At 43.7% G+C, this 18,676-nt stretch overlaps 1 protein-coding gene across 4 annotated transcripts in view; it reads right to left on the bottom strand.

Moving 5' to 3' along the window:
- The window catches only part of LOC138740832 (spectrin beta chain, non-erythrocytic 1-like), a 393,831-nt gene that overhangs the window by 274,557 nt on the left and 100,598 nt on the right, over positions 1-18,676 (bottom strand). For 3 of the 4 annotated variants that reach the window (XM_069894016.1, XM_069894017.1, XM_069894019.1), the window contains one exon: positions 17,090-17,281. In XM_069894016.1, the coding sequence (XP_069750117.1) occupies positions 17,090-17,249 (160 nt within the window). In that variant the 5' untranslated portion in view covers positions 17,250-17,281. Of the gene's footprint in view, positions 1-4,813; positions 4,827-17,089; positions 17,282-18,676 lie in introns of all 4 variants that reach the window. The other variant, XM_069894022.1, reaches the window with a different exon arrangement.

Below are 18,676 nucleotides of genomic sequence, written 5' to 3'. Positions count from 1 at the left end.
GGCAAATAAAAATCAAGGAAATAAATACATTTAGAATTTAAAAATAAATAAGAATAAATAAAACTGTAAATAAAAGTTTTGAATTGTAGAAGTAAATACTCTCCAAAGCAACACTCACTCCCTTGGTGAAGATGGAAGTAAACATTCAGCCAGCAGAGCTGTTTCAATAAAGTTGTGTTTGAATAAAATGGCGGCGCCCAGGATGAAGAGCCAGCCGATGCCACTCACCGCTGGGGCGACTCTCCCAAAGTGTCTCCCTATCCTTGACTAGTAAGAGTCTTTATCTTTATTCGTATTAAGTATATTAGTAAGGCTTTAAGTGTAAACCTGAAAAAGGGTGGTTTATTATGAGGTAACATAGTTAGTGTAGCAGTCAGTGCCACGCTGTTATAGCGCCAGCGACCGGGGTTCAAATTTAAATGACCTGATTAAAGTAAACTTTAAATAATTAAGGACTACCATACTGATGTTTTTCAAATGACTTTACATTTTGTTTTTTTAACTGTTCATTCTTAATGCAGGCGTCTCCTATGGTTTTCAGACTGCAGACATGTAACGGCACAATCAAGGAATTTTACCGCTACACGGGGAGTCTAAAAAGGAACGTGCAGGAATTTTGTGTCAACTCCTGCACCATGATTTATCCTGCAGGACCCCGACATCCTTTTGGAGGAAGTCTGGAGTGTAAATCGTACCGGAATAATTTGTTGACAGTCATCCACTCAACTGCTCGTCCAACTCAGGTATTTGCAGTCTAAAAGGGTGCTCAGTGTGAACAAGACGGGCAGTAATTATGTTAATTTTTTCTGTGATTTTCCTGACATTGCAGTCTAAAAACCATATTAAGTATTCGGGCAACCGGAAAATTCACATATCTGGTATCCACGATCCCTGTAGGTGCCAATACCAGGGAATTCACTATACAGTATATCAATAAATCGACCCATTGATTGGCCATAAAATATTGGTTTCAAATTGCTCGTGTTCAAGATTCTTTTATTGTTATGTAATAAAACGGAAAATGTGACTACACAAAATTTCCTTCAGTCTAATGTAAGTCAGACTAAGATTTACCATCAGCAGAAAATGCATGATGCCCCTTACAGTCAGAGAAAGAGAAGCAAAGGAGAATCATCCCCCCCTCCCCCATAGTCAGTGATTGTCCATGGGTTCCCCTCCAGCGCTCCCACAGCCACACAGCCTTCAGTCCAAACCATTGGCAACCCCGGATCCAGATTCAAACCTCTGACACAATCTCGGCACCCTCTTGCATCTCAGTTTCAACATCTGGTATCCCTTCAACCAGTCTTGAGTCACTGTCCTGCAGCCAGAGTCTGGTGTGAGTCCATTGACCAACCCAGTTGGCGAGGAGGTTAGCGCATTGCCGTTATAGCACCAGCAATCGGGGCCGGGGTTCAAATCCCCGTGTCTGTGTGGGTTTTCCCCGGGGGCTTCGGTTTCCTCCTACCATTCGAAATATACCAGGGGTCTAAATTGTCGCTAGCAGCTCACAGCCTGTGTGGGTTCCCGCACCTCGAGTCACCAACAGCTCAGTGCCTGTGTGCTCTTCAGCGACAAAGACCCTCACTGGTCCACTGCCATGGTTACCATCCCGCAGAACATTGATCAAACAACGAGAAGCTTTGCAACACCAGAATTAAAACATTGAACATTGAAAACTATAGCACAGTACAGGCCCTTTGACTGTCAAGTTATTGTCACTGCAGAGTTTATGCATTTTCCCCATTTACTTTCCATTCCTCTCCACGCAAGGCCTTTCATTCTACTCAACACAATGTTCAGAGAAAACAAATCCAGTCTAACCAGTCTCTCCTTACAATTATAATGCTCCAGTCTAGCCAACTTCCTGGTGAGTGTCATAGGCATGCTCTCCAGTGGAATCACATCCTTCCTGTAACCAAGCAACCAGAACTGCACATAAAAGTACAGGTGTGGCCTAAGCAACAGGTTATAAAACCGTAGACACACAGGAGACTGAAGACGCTGGTATCTGCAGGAGGAACATCGCAGTTCAAGTCAGCCATTCTTTATCTCCCGCTGAGGGTAATGAACCAAATGCAATGCATGCCATTCATCGCAAGAAGAATAAAATATAAGAGCACAGATGTGATGTTGAGGCACTAGTGAGACCTCACTTTGGCTCCTCATTTAAGAAAGGATGTGCTAACGTTGGAGAGTATTCAGAGGAGGTTCACGAGGATGATTCCGAGAATGAAAGGGTTATAATATGAGGACCAATTGATGGTTCTTGGCCTGTATCCATTGGAATTTAGAAGAATGAGGGGGGGATCTCATTGAAACATTCCAAATGTTGAAAGGCATGGACAGAGTAGATGTAGTCTTCCATGGTGGGAAAGTCTAGGACAAGAGGACACAATTTCAGGATTGAAGTTGTCAATGACCTTAAAGCAGAGATGTGGGGGTAATTCTTTAGCTAAAAGCTGGTGAATCTGTGGAACGTTGCCACAGGCAGTTGTGGAGGCCAAGTCATTGGGATTGATAGGTTCTTGATTAGCCAGGTCACAAAGATTATGGGGAGAAGGTCAGGCAGTGGGGCTGAATGGGAAAATGGAGAAGTCATGATTAAATGGCGAGGCAGACTCGATGGGCTGAATAGCCTACTTCCACTCCCTCCTATGTCTTATGCTGCTTGTCCTTGGCCAGATTGAGTTTAGTTTTACAAAACTGCAACATGATGTCCAAGTGCTCACGTTCCTTACTGACAATGAAGGCAAGTATTCCACATGCCTTCTTCATCAACTTATTCAAGGACTTCTGGACTTGCATTCCAAAGGTCCCCTGCTCACTGGAATTCCCTACAGCTTACGGTGTATGTCTTACTCTTTGTACACCTTTGCAAATTGCATTACCTCACATTTTTTCACAATTAAATTCCATTTGCCATTCTCCTGTCCCTTTCCAGCTGATCTAATATAAACTAAAATCCCCATTATCTGCAATTCAAGCAACCAAAACCCCAAGCAACCAGCGGGATTAAAAAAATAAACGAGGAAATAAATAAACAAACAAAATTTAAATAAATAAAAATCTGGATAAAAGTTTAAAATTGTAAGTCAATGTTCTCCAAAGATGGGAGCAAACATTCAGACAACGGAATAAAGTTGGGTTTTAATAAAATGGTGGCGCCCAGGATGAAGAGCCGACCAGTGCCGTTCGTCGCTGGGTCAACTCTCCCAAAGTGTCTCCCTATCTCTGTCTAATAGGGGTCTTTATTAGTATTTATTAAGTATATTAGTAAGGCTTCATCTGTAAACTTGGGGGAAGGAGGGTTAATTATGATGGTGGCATGGTTTGCTTAGTTGTCAGTGCCATGTTGTGGCAGTCCTAGCAACCAAGATTCAAATTTAAATTTTATAAGTTATGGGAATTACCTGATCAAAATTAATTTTACATAATTTAGGACTACACAACTGATTTTTTAAAATTAATTTAAAATTTGTACTGCCTTTTGTCTTTTAAACTGTTTGTTCTTAATGCAGGTGTATTAGTTAGGTATTGTAAGAGTGAGTCTCAGGCAACTGGAGTATTCACATGACTGACATCTGCAATCCCCGCAGGTGCCGGATACTGGGGAAGGTGGGGGGTGGTTTCTGCATATACTGCCTTAAACAATCTTCCTCTCTCTCTCTCTACAACACTCCTCCTGCATATCATCTGCAAACTTACTTATATCACATCTCATACATTCACATTGAATTCGATTACATTTTTGCCTCATTCTACTGTTTTTTAGTCACCCAAATGTAACACACTTCAGTCAGGCTGAGTCAGGTACGAAACCAACACCCAAATCTGGTCGACAGATTTTACCATTGTGAAAAAAATAAAAGTTTGATCCTTGATTATTTCTCTATTAACTTTCAAGGTCTATATATTTGCTTTATGACACTGCTGGAAAACAATGAATTTTGTGACTTGGTCATGACAATAAATTCTGATATGTCCACAGATCATGTTATCTTTATTTGGGGATTTTAAAATTTATTTTTAAATTTTGACATACAGCACAGTAACTGCCCTTCTGGCCCATGAGCCCATGTCACCCAAATACTCCAATTAACCTACAACCCCTGTATGTTTTGGAGAGTGGGAGGAAACTAGAGCATCTGGAGGAAACCCACAGACGCGGGGAGAACGTACAAACTTCTTAGAGATACTGGATTCCAACGCAGGCCGCTGCCACTGTAATAGCATTGCGCTCCCTGCTACACTAACCGTGCTGAACTATTTTAAATTGGGGTGTGATTGTAACCTGCGATGGAAGACTGCTGTGCACATTCCAACATGCTGAGCTGGTCAATTGCATTTAAATTGTGCATGAAGCACAAGTAGTCAGCGACCAGTTTGGCTTGTTTCTGAGTGAGCCAGGTGGTTCTGTGCAAATGACCCAAAGGCTTTTCTCAACAAAAATAAGAATTAGAAATAAAGGTCTTCAATACAAAACAATCCCAGCTGAATCTGCCATTCTGTGCTATAATTTAAGAATGAATTAAACAGCATGCCACAAATAACTCCATTTTTTGCACGTTTCAGTGGCAGCCATCATACTTGTGATGTAGTGTCACAGCGCCACATCATGGCTGAGTTCAATGCTACCCTCCTGCTGAACATCAAGGGAAAGAGTCCCCTAATCCCAGGGAGCATAGGATGGAACATTAAACCACAATAGTTCACAAAATCCAACAGAGTTTCAGAGCACTGTACTTTAAAGCAGCCATTCTCAACTGGGACCCTGGGGGAGGGAGGCACAGCATATTTAAGAGGTGGCCACGGACTGAAATCATCTTTTTTTTTGTAAGTCAGGAGGAGAGAAGTACAGAAGAAACCAACTAAGCTTGACTACTTCACAGGGAAGGAGCCCATAAACTTTGAGCAGAGCCCCAAAGGAGCCATAGTCAAAACAAGGTTGACAATGGCTGCTTTAAAAGAATAGTTACCTCTTTAGTAAACTATCACCACAATGACTCGATGTCTAAGTAAATTAATTACATTTTTTCTGAAATGCTTTGTATCACTGCTTCTTCAGGAGTTGGCAGAGGTTTGGCATGACATCGGAAATCATGGCAAATTTCTAGAGGCGTGGTGGAAAGTGCGTTGACCACCTGCATCAAATTTTTTTAATACCCCCGAGTGTAAAGCCTATAAAAGGTAGTGGACAAAGCCCAGGACATCTCAGGTAAAATCCTGCCCACTATCACCTGGGAGGTGATGTAGAGATGGGTGAGACCAAGTTTGGAATATTGTGTGCAGTTCTGATCTCCAAATTATCAGTAAGGTAGAGAGGGTGCAGAGAAGATTTACTAAAATGTGGCCTGGATTGCAGTATCTAGATGAGTCGACGGGGTCTTTATTTATTGGAGTGTAGAAGTTGAGGGGGGGCAATTTGATAGAGGTATTTAAAATTATGAAGGGAATACATAGAGTAGATGTGAATAGGCTCTTTCCCTGAGGGTAGGGGAGATTGGAACGAGGGGTCATAAGTTAAGGGTTAGGGGGCAAAACTTTAGGAGTAATATAAGAGGAAGTTTCTTCACTCAGAGAGTTGTGGCTGAGTGGAATGACCTTCCAGTTAGGGTGGCTGTGGCAGGGTTAATTCTGTCATTTAAGAGGAGGTTGGATGTGAGGGGGTTTGGAGGGTTATGGGCAGGGAGAGGGTAGGTGGGACTAGTGGAGTTTCATGTAGATCGGTGTGGACTAGAAAGGTCGAGAAGGCCTGTTTCTGTACTGTAATTGTGATATGGTGAAGAACATCTATGGGGAACATTGTTGGATATGAGTGGGAGGGTAGGAGAGGAAAAAAACTTAAGAAGTGCAAGGGTGAGGGCAAGGTCTGAAACATTGATTCTCCATTTCCCGTCCATGCATTTCGCCTTTCCCATCGAGTTCCTCCAGCAGCTTGTTGTTGGGGATGGAAAATCACTATGGACCCTCACTACACGCCCCTCACTACACGCCCCTCACTACACGCCCTTCACTACACGCCCATCACTACAGCCCCTCGCTACACACCCCTCATTACACACCCCTCACTACAAGCCCCTCACTACACATCCTTCACTACACGCCTATCACTACAGCCCCTCGCTACACACCCCTCACTACACACTCCTCACTACACACTCCTCACTACAGTCCCTCACTACACGCCCCTCACTCGGTTGGGCCGACCTATATAAACCAACTCATCGACAAAACAGCATTCTCCGGTCCTCGGTGCAAAACACAACCAGACATGACACACATACAGGCAAACAATACATATACAGGGGGCAAGTAATCATATATACAAATAAATAAATAACTATAGTTAACAAATATGAGGGAGTCGGAGGGTCAGTGTGAGCTCTTCTTTTGGCCGTTCCACGTTCTCACTTGCCGTAGGAAGAAGCTGTTCCTCAGCCTGGTGGTGCTGGCTCTGATCCCCCTGGATCTCTTCACCGAAGGGAGCCGCTGGAAGATGCTGTGTGCGGAGTGGAAGGGGTCCCTGATGATTTCGTGCTCTCTCTTCAGACAACAATCTGGTAGATCACGTCGATGGGGAGGAAGGGAGACTGCAGTGATCCTCCCTGCCACTCTTTGCACCTGTCGATTGATCTGCGATCCATTTCTCTGCAGCAACCATACTACATAGTGATGCAGCCATTAAGCCATCGGCTAATGCAGCCAATGTCATTTTCCCATCATCTGCAAAAACTTCCTCCAGCAGTTTGTTTTTGTTAGTTGCAGAACATAGAACATTTCAGCACCGTACAGATCCTTCAGCCCACTATGTTGTGCTGACCTACATAAACCTACTCAACAATCTAAACCTTCCCTACCTAACACCCATAACCCATGTGCCTGTCTGTCTGAGACTTTTAAATGTCCCCATGTACCAGCCTTCACCACCACCCCTTGCAACGCATTTGAGGCACCCTCTGCTCTCTGTACAGGTGCCTTTTATCCGGGATCACCGGGATCACACACCTCCCGTTGTTCGGAATCATTTTGATTCCATCCCTTTAAGCCCACCCGAGTGGCGCTGCTGTCTCTCTCTCCCCTCACCCACCCGAGTCACGCAACTGTCTCTTTCCCCCGCCCATGTCATGCTGCCATCTCTTTCTCTCCCCCTTGCCCACCGGGTCATGCTGCTCTCTCTCCCCTCACCCGCCTGAATTGCGCTGTGTTTCTCTCTCCCCCTCTCACCTTCACCAAGTCACGCTGCTGTCTCTCCCCACCCCCGACCAAGTCACGCTGCCATCTCTCTCTCTCTCTCTCTCTCCCCTGCCCCCCCTCAACCCGCTGTACCAGTGCCAGGATAACGGCCCCCTTCTCGGTTCCCCTGCAATGGTGCTGGTACAGCAGTTTCAGCTGTGTGGGGGGGATTATGGGTAGCGACGATGGCCATTGAACTGCCACTGAGCCAACTGAAAGTGTCATGACACTGGACAGGTTTCAGCATAGGCGATTGAGAGGCAATTATAAAGTAGCAGAACGTGACAAGATATATGGGAGTTGAGCAAGGGTCGCATTTGGTGCCAAACACCATCTTTGATGAGCAGATGTCATCTACTGAGAAAAGTGCCGGTTTTTGGAGGTTGTAGGTTTTCAAAATTCCAGATAAAAGATTAGGGACCTGTATATAAAAAAAAGCTTAACCCTGATATCTACCCTAAACTTTCCACCTCTCACCTTATACAAATGTCCTCTGCTGTGTGCCACTCTTGCCCTGGGAAAAAGTTGCTGGCTGTCCACTCTAACTATGCCCCTCATCATCTTATGGACCTCTATTCAGTCACCGCTCATCCTTCTTCCATCCAAAGAGAAACCTTGCCTCTTAAGGTATATTCTCCAATCCAGGCAACATCCTGGTAAATCTCCTCTGCACCCTCTCCATAGCTTCCACATCCTGCCTGTAATGAGGCGACTATAAGTGAACACTGCCACGTCTGCAGAAAAATGGAATTTCAGGGTTCTATGTAGTCTGATGATAAATCTGAAATCTAAACAATATTCCAGGTGCGATGATGACCAAATGTCTTCCTTTTAGAAAGGGTGACTCTGCATTTTTTCTTTGACCAACGTAGGGAACAGGGAAGACTTTTGGATCAATGTTTCATTCAAAAGATATTACTTCTGATGCTGCAATGTTCTCAATTGTTATCTTCAAGTATGAATTAGAGCCTGAAACTATGAATGATGCAAAGGTACACCCATTGGGTCCCAGAGGGAAGAAGCGGGAAATGAAGCTAGTTCAGTTAATTTATAAAACAATTTGATCAAGGTGAGGGATGAATAAAACAAGCTTGTGTGCTGAACCATGTTTAGATTAGGGAAGAGGGAATGCTCAAGTCCCCAAGGCCGGATGCAATATGCCCAGGTTGATGTGGGAAGGGAGGGAAGAGATAGCTGGGGCATTGGCTACGATCGTTGCATCCTCCTTGGCCACAGGAGAAAGTCAGAGGATTGGAAAATGGCAAATTTCATCCCTTTGTTTATAAAAAGGCAATAGGGAGAATCCTAGGAATTACAGACAGGTGAGTCTTGCGTCAGAGGTGTGCAAACTATTGGAGAGGATTCTTAAGGACAGGATTTACGAAAAAATTGAGGTTTGTCTTCTCAGGGATAGTCAACATAGCTTTGTGAGGAGAAGGTCATGCCTCAAGAGCCTAAATGAGTTTTTTGGAGCTAACAAAAGAAATTGATGAAAGTAGGGCAGTAGGTGTGGAATACTGTATATGAATTTTAGTAAGGAATTTGACAAGATCCCCTATGAGAGATTTGTTCAGAAAGTCATGAGGCATGGGATCCACGGAACCTTGGCTGTGTGGATTAAAAATCATCCCGCCTGTAGAAAGCAGAGTGTAAGTAATGGACAGAAAATATTCTGCCTGTACGTCAGTGACAAGTAGAGTTTTGCAGGGATCTGTTCTGGGACCCCCCTACTATTTGTGATTTTCATAAATGTCCTAACTGAAGAAGGATAGTTAAGTTTGTGGATGATAAGAAGGTTGGAGGAGTTGGGGATAGTGTTGAAGGGTGTCTTAGGTTACAAAAGGATACAGACAAGATGCAGAGTTGGATGGAAAAGTGGCAGATGGAGTTCAATCAGGAAAAGTGTGGGGTGATGCATTTTGGAAGGTCAAACTTGAAGGCTAAGTACAGGGTTAATGGTCGGATACTAAATACTGTGATGGAACAGAGGGACCTTGGGGTCCAAATACATACATCCCTCAAGGTTGCCACACAGGGCAATAAGATAGTGATAAAATAGTTAAGAAGGCCTATGGATGCTGGACTTCATTAATAGGGGGATTCAGTTCAAGTTGAGAGGACATGTTGCAACTCCTCAAATCTCTGGTGATACCATACTTAGAGTATTGTGTTCATTTCTAGTCACCTCATTATAGGAAATGTGGAAGCTATGGAGAGGGTGTACAGAGGTTGTTGCCTGGATTGGAAAATGAGTCTTATGAGGCAAGGTTAGCAGAGCTGGGACTTTTCTCTTTGGAGCAAAGGATGAGAGGTGAAATAAAGGTCTAAAGGATTCTGAGAGGCATGGATAAAGTAGACAGCCAGCATCTTTTTCCTAGGGCGGGAATAGCAGAGGACATGTGTACCAAGTAAAGGGAGGAAAGTTTAGGGGAGACATCAGGGGTATGTTTTTTTTTAATTAGAGAGTTGTGGGTGCCTGAAACACCCTTGCCAAGGGTGGTGGTAGAGGCTGAAACATTAGGGGCATTTAAGACAGGCAGATGGATGAAAATAAAAGAGGATTATGGTGTAGGAAGGGATTAGAAATTATTTTGGTAGGAATATATAGGTCGGCACAACATCGAGGGCCGAAGGAGTTGTACTGTACTATATTCTGTTCTGTGCAAAAATACTGATTTTGTTGCATACAATGTTTCAAACATGTTTGAAACAATATCTTTTTCTCATCTCCAGTTTCAAATATGCTCTCATTTCGTATTGAGAGCACAATGTGAATTAATCCTCTGCTCCACCAAAATACATCAGTTCCCTAATGCTTAGGTGTGTATTACTGACAATAAAAGGAGAAGCTTATGCTATTGGCAAAAGAAAAAGAGTACAGCCATGCTGTAACATGAAAATGTGAATCGTTTATACAACAACAAAAAAAATGAATAATCCCTTTGAGAAATAAAGCTCTTTTTTCCTCCCAAATTTAATGCCTGTTCTAAAACACATTTCACATCAACAGAGGAGGATTTGTTTAAGTCAGATCATGTGTTATAGACACAAATACCATCAACTATTAGGATCCTGTACTCAAAAGTGCCACCCTTCATGACAGAGGCTTCTTTACAAACATCTATATGGTTAAAAGCTCTGCAATGGAGTGAAGATTGGCTACCACTGAGGTGCAAATGAAGAAGGATTCCTGTGGCTTTCATCTGGGCATGTCAGAACATTGTAATGGCACTTCATTTTTCCCATTCAAACAGTCACTTAGAAGCCACATTGGGCCACATAAAATTCTTCAAGGTAATTTGCATTGTCTATATATGTGAGGAACTAACGCTTTGTGCCTTATGGACAATCTCCACGAACCACTGCTACTTTCTCAATGGGCCTTACTTTTTTCAAGACTTTCAGAGTACTGAATGCAATCTGTTGCTCAGGATTTGTTTTATGTTATATAAATGTTTGCATTGTGATGCAGCCGTAAAAACAACGAATCTCTTTGTCCGGTATTTTGGACCCCATTTCAAATTACAGCAGTCTGTAATTTGAAATTCAGACTTTCTCAGTATCTCACGCAAGTAATCCCATCAAAATTTAAAATTATTTTGAATATACCAAGAGGCACAGAATATATTACATGATATGTTTATGACTAGAAACATGAATGCAGAAATTCAAACTACTCTCGAGAAACTTACAGCTTTGTGGATTACACTACATCATGGAAGGTGTACTCTGTACTCACAAGAGATGCAAATCTCAGAAACAGTATTGATCACTTGAAGCAACCGAGGCTCAATTGTACTTAACCGGCACGATTTCCTCCACAATCTCTATTAGCACCAGAGTACCACAGTGCTGCATACTTAGCCCCCTGCTCTACTTGCTTTACCCCTCTGATCCCCCCCTCCACTGTTCCCCCCCCGATGACTGTGTGACAGTACGACAACAACACCATTTACAAAATTGATGACGATACCACATTGACGGTCTGTGTAAAAAAGAAATGATGATTATTTCTCACACTGCGAACCACTGATTAGGAAGGTGCTCCCAAGCACATCAAGAAAATTTGCACAATATTCAAGATCAGATATTTTATAGAAAAAGACACAGGAGACGGCAGAAGTCAGAATCTGAAACAATGAACAATCTACTGGAGGAACTTCAACAACCCAGCAAACATCAATGGGAGAAAAGGAATGGGCAACGTTTCAAGTCAGAAACTCTTCAAAGAATTTCAATGAGTCAGCATACAGGAGGGAGATTGAAATCTTGGCTGAACGGTGCACCAACAACAACCTCACACTCAATGTCACCAAGACCAAGGAGCTGATGTTGAGTTCAGGAAAGGAAAGCCAGAGGTTTACAATCCAGTGATCACTGGGGGATCAGAGGTGGAGAAGGTGAGCAAATTTAAGTTCTGGGAGTCACTATCCCGGAGGATCTTTCCTGGACCCAAGACACCAATGGAATCGTGAATAAAACACGTCAGCGCCTCTACTTTCTCAGGAGTTTGCAGAGGTTTGATTTGACATTGGAAATCTTGGCAAATTTCTACAGATGTGTGGAGGAAAGTGTGTTAACTGGCTACATCACAGTCTGGAATGGGGACACCAATGTCCTGAGCGTAAAGCCCTCCAAAAAGTAATAGACACACCCCAGTACAGGTACACGATCCTTTATCCAGACATCTAAAATCCGGAAAGCTCCAAAATTCGTTAAGTGGGGAGAGAGGCAGCCGGCGCTTGGGGGAGGCGGCTGGGTGACTGGAAGGGGGTGGGGGTGGATATGGCAGCACAATTTGGGTGAGCTTTCCGAAATCCGGAAAAATCCGAAATTCGGAACACACTGTCCCCCAAGGGATAAAGGATCGTATTCCTGTACATCAAAGGCAAAACCCTCCCCAACATTGAATACATCTTCAGGGAATGTTGCCCTCGGAGAGCAGCAGCAATCATGAAGGATCCACACCACCCAACACACGCTCTGTTCTCACAGGAAAGAGGTATCAGTACCACAAGACTCGCACCACCAGGTTCAGGAACAGCTGCTACCCCTCCACCATCAGACTCAATCAGGGACTCATTTAAGGACTCTTACTTGTGCACTTTATTGATTTTTTTTCTCACTGCATGGCACAATTTGTTTACATTTCTTTATTTGTTTGCATGTGTACATTGAGAACAGGTTTTATTTTGCACAACCAATAAGTGGTAATTCTGCCTCACCCACAGGAAAAAAAAAGTCTGAGGGTTGTATGTCATGTCATGTATGTACTCTGACAATAAACCTTTTCATCAGATACCCTCAAACTTAGCACAAAATGAGTCTAAAAGATCATTAGAACAGACAGAGGAATGAATGAAGGATGTTTATCCTGGGGCACTTGGAACTCCATCTGTGAAAGTCAGTGGGCTGAGTCATCCGCAAACAATTTCATTCCAAAATAGTATTCTGCAAATCAAAACAGTGACATGGTGCCCATCTGACATCACCACTCACTTTGGATTGCATAATGTTTTCCTTTGAAGTAAGGCTGCCTGTGGAAGTCTCAATGAATCCAAGGCTGATCAGAAATGATCATATACACTTACTGCTAATTGGTGCTCCATCCTGTCCAAACGTGCTTAAATTAAGCATTACTTCCACTTGTACTTGTGGGCTACCATATTTTAGTGTTAGGTAGCAGAATAAATTGTATTCCCAGGAACCATCAAATCACCCTCCTGAACAAAATTTGAAGTACCTGGCCCACTGGAAAAGAATCTCAGGGTTGTATGTGATGTCATTTAAGTTCTTTGATAATAAATCTGAACTTTGTTTTCATTCCCCTAATTCCACCTTCCTGACCTTGTCCAATTTCCAATACTCCATAAATGAAGGCTGTGTATTCACTGCCTGCACCTAAAGACTGGAATGATTTCCCCAAGTTTTATTTGCCTAGAAGACACACCCCATGATCATCAGTCTCTTCAGCCAAACATTTGATCACCTGAGATGAAAAAAGAAAGTGCTCAAAATACTCAAGAGAGAGAGAGAGAGAGAGAGAGAGAGCAAAGTTAACATTTCAGATAAATGACTCGTTGCAGAACTGGAGAAATTAAAAAGAAGACATACCTCAATGAAGAGTTCAAGCCCGAAACACTGGTCATATATCTTTGCCTCCTATGGACGCTGTGAGACATACTGAGCTCCTCAAGCATTTTTGTGTATTAACTACATTCACAACGTCTGCAGACTTCCTTGTATCATTCCAGGTGGACAGACAAAGGTGCTGTCTGTGACAGAGTGCAGAAATATTTCATTCAAGAGATCCAATCGATCAGAGATGTCAAGTTGAAAGATGAATGAGGGCACCTGCCCCATTTCTCCTTCTGTTGCTTGACGTCAAACTTTGCTTGATTATGCTTCTGTGAAGAATTCTGAGACGATTTAATGCAATTACGGAGTTGAAATAATTCAACTTGTCATATTGTTCACAACCACAAAAGGAAACAGATTGTGAGCAAGCCAGAGGCCAATTAACGCCAAGGTGTTCTGCTGTGCAACATGCAGTCAGAAACTAGTCCTTCTGCGTCCTTATGAACTCATCTCAGTGCAGCCAATAAAAAGGATAATAGTGGTTGGACACTCCATCCAAACTATGAAGATGAGTATAAAAACTATTTCAGTTTATTCCACAAAATGTGTTGGAGAAACTTAGCAGATTAGGTCCTGCAGCATCCATAAGAGGTAAAGATATATAACTGACGTTTTGGACCTGAGCTTTTCATCAAGGTATAAGCAGAAATCCTGGCAAATTTCTACAGATGTGTGGTGGAAAGTGTGCTGACCGGCTGCACCAATATCCCTCAGTGGAAAGCCTGCAAAAGGTAGTGGACTCAGCCCAGGACATCTCAGGTAAAAACCCTCCCCACCATTGAGAACATCTGCAGGGAACGCTGCCATCGGAGAGCAGCAGCAATTATCAAGGATCCGCACCACCCAGCACGCGCTCTGTTCTCGCTGCTACCATCAGGAAAGAGGTTTAGGTACCACAAGGCTCGCACCCCCAGGTTCAGGAACAGCTGCTCCCCTCCACCATCAGACTCCTTGACGACAAACTCAATCAGGGACTCACTGAAGGACTCTTACTTTTCACTTTATTGATTTTATTTATATCTCTGTATTGCACAGTTTGTTTACATTTATATATTTTTTACGTTTGTACATTGAGTCAGTTTTTTTTTGCATGACCAGTAAGTGGTATAAAATAGATGGGATTGTGAAGGAAATGGGTTATAGGGTAGATTAATGGGATTAATGATCTTCCTTCTATGCCACAACAAAGTATGAAAATTCTGCCCATGGAATAGATTGAGACTTGTAAGAAAATCCCATTCTAGTTCCAGATGCCAATTTTACCCAGAGGTATTTTATAAAACAAAGCGAATGCTGATGGAATTAATTCAACGTTGACTCAAGCATTCAACATAAGTGAAAAAAGAATCTCAGGGCTGTATGTAATGTGATGTATGTACTCTGACAATAAAATTTGAAATCTGAATCTAACCTGGCCCAAAATATAAAGGGAAGTAACAAATCAAAGCAGTAATATGTAAGAAAAATCACAACACTTCTGACTAAAAGTCATACCTTGATGAGGACTCTGACCCAAAATGTTGGTTATATATCTTTATCTTTGCTCTATAGAAGAACGCTGTGGAGTTTCTCCAGCATTGTGTTTTTACTGCAATCATGGCATCTGCACACTTTCTTGTTTTACTCCAGAAGTCACAACACTTCTCGATAAAGGGCTCTGGCCCAAAACTTTGGATATGTATCTTTATCTTTATTCCCCAACATACGTCCAACTTCCATTCTGACCGACAGGTCGGATCTCAAAATGGATGCATGTTAGCATGGCATGTAGTCCCCACATTATCAGTCCACACACAAATCCCACTGCCACGTACTCACCCAACAGCATTCTTTTATCCTGAGAACTGAGAGATGCTGCGATGTACACAATGCTACAATATTGTCTGACGGTCACAATCGTACGCACGCAGACAATAGCACTGGTGGGCATACGACCAAGCACAATTTTTATATTTACTTATATTTTTTCTATATTAAAAAAATTTTTTTTGGCCGTATAGGACATAAGTGGGGGAGAGGCTGTATACGGTAGAGTTTTTCCAGCATTGTGTTTTTACTACAATCACTGCATCTGCAGACTTCCTTGTTTTACTCCAGAAGTCTCCACATCATATTTCCCTCTCCACATCATATTTGGGTCCCAACAGTACACGACAAATGGATTTTAAACAGGGTTTCAGAGATTACAGTTGCAAGCCCACAAACCCCACCATGGCCCACAACATCCCACCCCAACAGGGTCCACCTTCTCTGAAACCCCTGGGCCTCTGCTACTCAGTTGTGCTCCCACCCAGATGTGACATTCTTGCATTTGCCCTTGAAGTCTGGAAAGGGATTGCAGAATTAGCTTAAGATGCCCACAGCAGAACCCTGCTGGAAAATGGACAATGAGACTGGGTGAGGCTACACTGCAACGCCACACCGCACCATGGTCAAATAGCATCTGATACTGCCCAATGATGGACACAAACTCTGAAAAAGAACCAACATTTCCAGAAAAATAAACTTTTAAAAGTCATTCACAGGACATGGGCATCACTGACAATGCCAACCTTCATTAACAGGGGGGCCACCCCCTGTTTTCTCTGTATAACATCATGGGCCATTTCAAAGGGAAGTTAGGAGTTAATCACTTTCCTGTTTATTGAGCTGCAAGGAGGTCACACTGAGAGAAATGTGAGCCTTCCAGCCAGTGAACCTCCAGAAGGGTCTTCAATATTCAAATGCCTTTACTGTCATGTAATAGAACAAACCATGTAATATTACACAAAATTGCCTCCTGCTTGCCGCAAGGCAGACATTGAATTCTAGTGTCTCTTACAGTAAGAGAGCAAGAAAAGCAAAAGAGAGTCCCTGCAAAGACACCAAGTGTCCAGCACTCAAAGATACTTCAGCGCTCCCACAGCCTCTGCAGCCACACAGACTCCGGTTCGACCCATCAGCAGCCCAAGATCCAGATCCAAACTTCCAACGCGATCAAGAAGCCTTCAGTGCCCAAGGCTCCTCAGCACCTTATCAAATCCCAGCTCTGATCCCTGGTTCCCATGAGCGAGACTCCAGCAACCCGTGCAGGTCCCCCGACAGCAAGTCGGCCGCAGCCTGCGTGGGTCCCTCAGCCACCAAGCCCCTCGCTGGTTTGCTGCCATGGTCGCCATGGAGACGGTCCTGTAGGGCCATCTCCTCTGCTTCTCCTTCTCAACAGTGTGGGCGTTCTTCCCATTTCTGGTGCCCTGCACTGGTCTGCTGCTCCCCCGGAGTCTGCAACCACTCGTGGCTGCTGCCAAGCATGGGCTTGGACGCAGATCCTGCAGTTGCAGGATTTTAGTTTAAAAACACCTGTATGGAGCCAGGACCGGGAGGTTGAACCCTTCAGAGCAACACCTTGTCTCCACTCTCCCGGGTCCACACAAGCGGCAACGCTGGCCTTAACAACATGGTCACCATGACTTACCCCATATTTATCTTAATTCTCTCACTGACTGCAGAATTTGAATTCATATTCCCTGGTCAACATCCAGAACTCCAGGTTCAAGTCCAATATCTTAGTATCAGGGTAATGCATTAATTTACTGTAAGGGCCACCTAAGACTGAAAGCAGTGTAGAACATAACCTGACATCTAACGTTGAGAGGTAAGATACAGAATTTTAAGCTTCTCCTTCATTGAATTGGAGTTGTTTACGTTCCCGCCTAACGGTGCAGTGTTCTCTGCCTACCTGCCAGAGCCTTGATACGTGAGCGTTCGAAGAGTCGTGCTGAGCTGTTCTCATTGTCCCACTCCTCCTCACTGGCGTCCCACCGGTTGTTGATGTCATTGTACTGCTGTTGAATTTCAATGTTGTCATAATCTGTTGCGGTCGACATCCTGCTGCTCATTCTTCCGGAAGCCTGCTACTCCTCGATAATAGCTGCAAAAGGCAAGAAGAGAATCAGAATCAGAAATTTATTGTCATGACCACGTCACTAAATTCATTGTTTTGAGGCCTCATCACAAAGCAAACATTTATTTAAACCACTTTACAAATAAAAATAATGCAAGAAAAAAGTCAAAGTGAGGCAGCATCTGTGTTTCATCGATCATTCAGGAATCTGATGGCGGCGGGGAAAAGACTGTCCTTGTGCCGCTGAGTGCTCATCTTCAGCTCCAGTACTTTTTCCTGATGGTAGAAGAGTGAAGAGGGCATGGCCTGGGTGGTGGGGGTCCTTGAGGATAGAGGCTGGTTTCTTAAGACGCTGCCTCTTGTAGACGTCCACGAAGGAGTGAAGACTGGTGATGTCGCAGAGTGAGTTAACAACTCCCTGGAGTTTTTTTTTCCTGTTATGGGCTTTGGCACCTCCGTACTAGACAGCAAATGCCCTCCATAGTACACCTGTAGAAGTTTTCAAGACTTCGGTGACATCCCAAATCTCCTCAAACTCTTCATAAAGAACAGCCGCTGACGAGCCTTCTTCACGATTGCATCGACATGGGGGCTTCATGACAGATCCTTGGAGATGCTGACACCCAGGAATTTTAAGTTTTTGTTTGATCCTCTCCACTACTGACTGCTCAATAAAGACTGGTTCATGTTCTCCTGATTTTCTACTGAAGCCCACAGTCATCTCCTTGATTTTGCTAACATTGACACCACTCAACTTGCTGATCCAAATCCCTCCTGTACGCTTTCCTCATTTGCCGTCTGTGATTCTGCCGACAACTTTGGTGTCATTGGCAATTTTGTCGATATAATTGGAATTGTACCCAGCCAGTCATGGACGTCGTCGAGGTGCTTGAGCCTGTGCTGATCATCAGTGAGGAAATGGCATTGTTTCCATTTTGTACTTACTGTGCTTTTCCAGTGAGGAAGTCAAGGATCCAGGTGCAGAGGCCCAGGGTTTGGAGCCTGTTGAGGGAATCATGGTATTGAGGGCTGAGCTGCAGTCGATGAAGATCAGCCATAAGTACGTTATTGTTTTCTTGCTGGTGATGCCCTTAATTACCAAGTGCACAGTAACTAGCAAAGGCTGAACCTTTTAAAAATTCGAAATAAAATAACAGGCCCTCTTGAGCCCCACCCCCACCCCCCCCAAACCGTGCTGCCCAAATACCACCATTAACCTACGAACCCCATACATTTTGAAGAATGGAGGAAACTGGAGCGCCCAGAGGAAACACATACAGACACGGGAAGAACATACAGTCAGCGCCAAATTCAAACCTGGGTCGCTGGCGCTAACTGTGCCTGCTCCAACAGCTCAAACTGCTAGGATGGGTTTGCCCCTCGGGCACGTGAAGCAGATGAATCTCAAATTTGATCAACGAT

The sequence above is a fragment of the Narcine bancroftii genome, chromosome 8, assembly GCF_036971445.1.
Source record: "Narcine bancroftii isolate sNarBan1 chromosome 8, sNarBan1.hap1, whole genome shotgun sequence".
In the NCBI taxonomy this organism is placed as follows: Eukaryota; Metazoa; Chordata; class Chondrichthyes; order Torpediniformes; family Narcinidae; genus Narcine; species Narcine bancroftii.
Note: the sequence above shows the minus strand (reverse complement) of the source record. Positions and strands in the feature narration are given on the sequence as shown.